General features: G+C 43.2%; 1 protein-coding gene across 1 annotated transcript; it reads right to left on the bottom strand.

Moving 5' to 3' along the window:
* Nucleotides 1-282: 282 nt before the first annotated feature.
* LOC310872204 (ATP synthase subunit alpha, mitochondrial-like) lies at nt 283-5,992 on the bottom strand. Its single transcript, XM_083783948.1, has 11 exons — nt 5,839-5,992; nt 5,237-5,315; nt 4,582-4,751; nt 3,863-4,036; nt 3,273-3,439; nt 2,751-3,051; nt 1,792-2,016; nt 1,579-1,686; nt 1,298-1,442; nt 1,060-1,210; nt 283-949 (listed from the first exon to the last, which is right to left on the bottom strand). Exons 1-11 carry the CDS (start codon nt 5,896-5,898, stop codon nt 871-873), a joined length of 1,659 nt encoding a protein of 552 aa, XP_083640074.1. The 5' UTR covers nt 5,899-5,992; the 3' UTR covers nt 283-870.
* Between the last annotated feature and the right edge of the window lie 8 nt (nt 5,993-6,000).

Genomic DNA, 6,000 nt, shown 5'->3' with positions numbered 1-6,000 from the left:
TAGTAAATACTTCAAAAACTTATTTCGGGGCATGTCAGTTCCAGACTCCTGAACTGCTAAAACCTTTGCCAATATCACCATCTACTGGACACATTAAGTACAGCAATAACGAGGAAACTATTGCAAATGCTTGGATGCAATGTTGGCTTAACGTTAATATTGAAAAATTACCAGGCATGTTACATTAAACCCTTGTACTAACAGTCTCAGTATTCACATATTAAGCTACATCAGGAAATAAAATAAAAAGGGGCAAGGCATGATGGTACAAACGACAGATGGTTGATTCCTTTTGACAAACGTCACCATGTTTATTGTATCAAACATTTCACCCAATCCTGCAAACCAAGTTTTATTTTGCAGACAAGGCTTACACTGTCAATACAATCATACAGTGCACCAGCATTGATGGGCAGACAGGAACAGTACACCTCCACTTTATAAGCTATGCATTTGTCCTCAGAATGCCCTACGGCCAGCTCAGTACATGTGGGTTTGACAGTCTGGTAAATGCATTGTTAAATTCAATAACTACAACAAATGCATCTTAGAACAAACTAAACATGAGAAATTAGCTGGGATATATATATATTTTTTAAACCCCAACAAGTGCCCATGTTCTTTTCCAAATAGTATGTTGGCCCATCTGATGTGCCACAAGTGAAATGTGCTTACTGGTTCACCAACTCACAACTGTATAGGCTTATAATCAAAACAGAATTTTACAGCATAGTAGGGTTGTAAAAGTTTATTCTTCGGAAATCTGTACAGGGAGTTTTGGCCTTCAGTGTGCTGACATACATAAAGCATGAGGACACAGGACACATAGCATGGACACTGAAGATCAAACAGGGAAGTGCTAGCTAGCAGTTACTCGAAAGTAGACAGGAAGGTCAACACAATCTGCTTCAGTTTAGCGTCTGATGTCTCAGAGATCTGGCCATCGGTCCTGAAACATGAAGCAAAGAACAGCTGGTTAGGACAATTCAAAATAAGACAGTGGTGTCAAGCGATATCGTGGTGCCCCCCCCTGTCCAATTATTAATGTGGCAAACTCACCTAATTGTTGCAAGCAACTCCTGGTGGCTGCCGAGGACATGCGCAAGGAAAGCCTTCTCGAACTTTGTGATCTTGCTGGGCTCCATCTTGTCAAGGTGACCTCTGACACCAGCATAGATGACCGTTACCTGCTCCTCGATAGCCATGGGGCCTGCAGGAGGAATGCACATAGCACAAGTTCTTAGCATATTGTGTATATTCTTTGTAGCAACACAAACAAGAGATTTGATGTACTCACAGTACTGTCCCTGCTTGAGCAGCTCAGTGAGCCTAACACCCCTGTTGAGGAGCTGCTGGGTGGCAGCATCCAGGTCAGAACCAAACTGGGCAAAGGCTGCAACCTCACGGTACTGGGCCAGCTCCAGCTTCATGGTACCAGCCACCTACCAAGGACAAATCAGAGGATTTAGGTTTAGGATGTGTGCGATTATACCCTTTTAATTGAAGAGCTATAGCATCCATGCTGTGCTATATGCAAAAAGGTGTAGTCATTGTAGCACATGAGGAATTTAAACCTACCTGCTTCATGGCCTTGGTCTGAGCAGCAGAACCTACTCTGGACACAGACAGACCCACGTTGATAGCTGGGCGGATACCCTTGTAGAACAGCTCGGTCTCCAAGAAGATCTACAGCAGAGAAAATAAATTATAGTAGCAATAAATGTTTTTTTGTATGTGCCAGATTACCAACAACCATAGCAATGAAAATCCTACAAAATTCCATTGACACACCTGTCCATCTGTGATGGAGATCACATTGGTGGGGATGTAGGCAGACACGTCACCAGCCTGGGTCTCGATGACGGGAAGGGCAGTGAGAGAGCCACCACCAAAGTTCTCATTCATCTTGGCAGCTCTCTCCAGCAGACGGGAATGCAGATAGAACACATCACCGGGGTAGGCCTCACGACCAGGGGGACGACGCAGCAGCAGAGACATCTGACGGTAGGCAACAGCCTGGGGAGAGAGAATGATGCAGCTATTAGTTATTAGCAACTATAGCCTTTAATTAGAGCAGAGCTCAAAGTCCTCACAAGTCAGATGTTCAGATTTTCACATTGCCAATGTTTTTGCAGCTTTGTATTGTTATTTTGGTGGGGTTAACAATGTGTGCTATACAAGTTAATCCAAACTACACCAGCATTTATTGATAACTGATATAATTCACGCCAGCATTTTTCCCTGTTCAGCTCTTATTTTGAAGATCCAAAACTCCAGACCGGAAGTATAGACCTTATGTTAGGCCCCAACATAAGGTCTGGAGTTTTGGATCTTCAAATCACCGTGTGCGACGATGTAACATCTGTCCATGTTTGCCACGGGTGCTGCTATAACATGTAGAAGGATCACAGCCTAAAAGCTTGTTTTGACCAAAAATGCCATCTGGGACAAGGAATAGGAGATACTGGCGATTGAAAGAAACAGTGGATGTTTATGGGCACGACGATCAAGATGGCATGATGCAGTGTTATTGACAACAGCTAGCAACCAGATGCCAACGTGAGTAGCATTATGACTTGATCAATCAAAAGCACTAGAACACACCAATTGCCGTACATCAATGGCGTGGAGCGTATCATTTATTAATTGCTGTAGATGTACGCCAATGACGCGATAACTGTTAAGGTGCCTCCATTTGAATGGCACCGCTATCAATATGTAGAGCAATAGCTCAGTGTTCACACTCTCACCTGCTTGGACAAGTCATCATAGATGATCAGGGCATGTTTGCCGTTGTCTCTGAAGAACTCTCCCATGGAGCAGCCAGCGTAGGGGGCCAGGTACTGCAGGGGAGCAGCATCGGAGGCGGTGGCAGAGACCACGATAGTGTACCTCATGGCGTCAGCGTCAGTCAGCCTCTTCACCAGCTGAGCCACGGTGGATCTCTTCTGGCCGATGGCCACGTAGATACAGTACAGCTTCTTCTTCTCGTCTGTTCCGTCGTTGAAGCGCTTCTGGTTAATGATGGTATCAATGGCAATGGCTGTTTTGCTGTTGGAGGACATTAAGAAATTCTTTGTGGCGGTAGGGCTAGGTTAGGTTTTCAATTAAGTAGTTATATTCAATTATATTGAAAATGTATGTAATTGAGTCCGACACAGGACGCATAGCGACACATCAGTGGGTAGATAAGCAATTAATTGTATACAAGCTGTGGGCTCCATTCACTAATCACTACAACTTCAAAGAATAAAATAACCAAGTAAACTCACCCAGTCTGCCTGTCACCAATGATCAGCTCACGCTGACCTCTACCAATGGGCACCAAGCTGTCCACAGCCTTGATGCCAGTCTGCATGGGCTCCCTCACAGAGATACGGGGAATGATGCCAGGGGCCTTGAGACCCACACGCCTACGGATGCTGGAGCCTAGAGGACCCTGAGGACAAAAAAGGGGTGAATCAATGGACTATTTTTTGTCATAATAATAAAAAAACAATGCCATCGTGTATTTTTTTTTAAAGACTATAGTATAGAGTAAAGGTAAACCAAATACAATGCAGACAATTGTATTTATATGAAGATAAATAATATTTGGTGCTACATTTTAAACTAAGGGCCGATTCATACTCCCATTTTACCACCGTTTCGGCGCTGTAGTGCCGAAATGATTTTGGCTCAGTAGCACCAAAGAGCCGACTTTAGGACGGTACCCCCCCCGAACCTCAAATGACGTCACATTGTAGGCTCTACAGAGCCGAACCGACTTTTATTCAGCTCTAAAATAGGAGTATGAATCGGCCCTAATGGGCGATTGTCAAAATCACTCGAGGGCAATTTACGAAAAATAATTGGTGCCAACCTTTCCATCGATGGCGTTTCCCAGAGCATCTACTACACGGCCCAGAAGCTCATCACCGACAGGCACATCCACGATGGCACCAGTCCTTTTCACAATGTCACCCTCCTTGATCAGCTTGTCATTACCGAACACCACAACACCAACGTTGTCAGGCTCCAAGTTCAGAGACATACCCTGGAAGAGAAGAAATTATATGTCATGTTAAGTGTGGAAGTGTGGAATTTTAACCCAGTTAGAACTGGAAAGCCTATAGACACAGTTACACCTTTCAATTCAGGAAAGCATCCATGTAATTTTAGTCCTTCCCATTACTACTTGTCATAAATTAAAGCCCGTTATCATACAAGTGTCGCACTAAAGTAGTGAAAGCCATTACCACCCCATTTTGGGGCAGGAACCCCTTTTGGTGTTGAAAAATTGCATATCTACAAGCTCATAGCACGCCACAGAGTGGCACGCTACGAGCTTGTAGGTCTGCTATTTTTGAAAAATCGAAGAATGACTGACAGAAACATAGCTTTTTCAGAAAACTGTCAGGACATTTTTACAATCTGATCTCAGAATGGGTTAATAAAGATTTAATTTAACAAAAGAACAGTTCGACACAAGGTTTCTACCAGACAATGATATACAGACACTATTTAAAAAAATATATATATAGTAATTAATCAAAAATAAAACAGACTTAGGTTATGATTTAGACTTTCTACTTCATCTACCTTGAGTCCAGAAGAGAATTCCACCATCTCCTCTGCCTGGACATTCCTGAGACCATACACTCTGGCAATACCATCACCGATGGACAGCACACGGCCCGTCTCCTCTAGGTCAGCAGAGGTGTCTGCTCCCAAGATTTTATCCTCCAAGATGGAAGACACCTCAGCAGTGCCTGGAAAAATATATATACACACACACATATGGCTCAGACAAAAGTGGTGTCCATTGAATGTGACCTTCATGGTAGACGTAGACATTTTCTTAAAGCATGGCCCCCTTACACACTAGAAGGACAATACCTGTCATCAGAAGCAGGAACATGCATTTTCAATTACAATAACTTTGTTACATTCAGAGGTAGAAGTTCAAAGGGCTTTATTATGTAGGAGGGGTGTGTTAAACCAAAAATATAATATTCAAATACTGAATCAAGCAACTTAAAATCTATATCTAGAATGCACAGAAGCCAGATGCCTGCAGTGCTAGTTTTAAAGTGAAATCCCTCTTTCTAGTGCGCAAGAAACATTTACAAGCTATAAATAGTCGTGACTGATTATACAGCAGTAGCCTCAGATTACAATAAAGAGACATGCTGCAGCTGAATATTTATAATCAATTAATTAACTTGATGACATTTAAAGTCATGTTCCTTCTCACCAGTCTTTGCAGCCAGCAGTGCTCTGTGTGTGTGCAGATGGTTGACCCCAACGCAAGCGGCTGGAAGTGTCTTCGCCACCTAGCGTCAATAACATTCACACATTCTTATAAAAATATGCATTCTTAAAATCAAAAAGACACAGAGAACATGGCACTTGGATATTGTGAACATTTCCAGGGCAGACTGAGTGTCTGCAGAGAGAACATGCGCTGTCAGTCTTTCTGACCTTCAGAGCGTGTGCTTCAGTGAACGGCGCATTCGGCTAGCGTTAGCACCGCTTAGCTTAGCTCAAACTTAGCTTGCATATAAGCCCAATGCAAGACGAGAGACAGCAATTTACTGTCACGAATCGAATATAAATATAAATATAGGGAAACTCGTATTTAAACATTAATTTAATATCAAACTGTTAACCCCCTGAGACATGTCTCACCGCCCCCATTTTGGATTGTGCACATTTTGTCCCCAAGTTCACATTAGCGGTGTTCGAGCCGAGGCCTGCAGCATTATACCCTTCACGCCCACAATGTTAACGTGGACATTGAAACTGTCAAACATTATTTCCAGATACAAAACCGTTCAATTTCACTGAAATGCTTACCAATCCAGCTCTCCTGGGAAGGGCCCTGGCAAGAGCCGCTGCAACTCTGACGGACAGCATTTTGTCTGGGTTGATGTGTGACCTGTCCTCCGAGTAGACTGGCAACGACCTGCCTGCAGTGTGAAAGTAATGGCTGAAAGGAACGCTTCTTCTATTTATATT

Source organism: Protomyctophum parallelum, assembly GCF_964188405.1.
Source record: "Protomyctophum parallelum genome assembly, chromosome: 15".
Taxonomy (NCBI): domain Eukaryota; kingdom Metazoa; phylum Chordata; class Actinopteri; order Myctophiformes; family Myctophidae; genus Protomyctophum; species Protomyctophum parallelum.
Note: the sequence above shows the minus strand (reverse complement) of the source record. Positions and strands in the feature narration are given on the sequence as shown.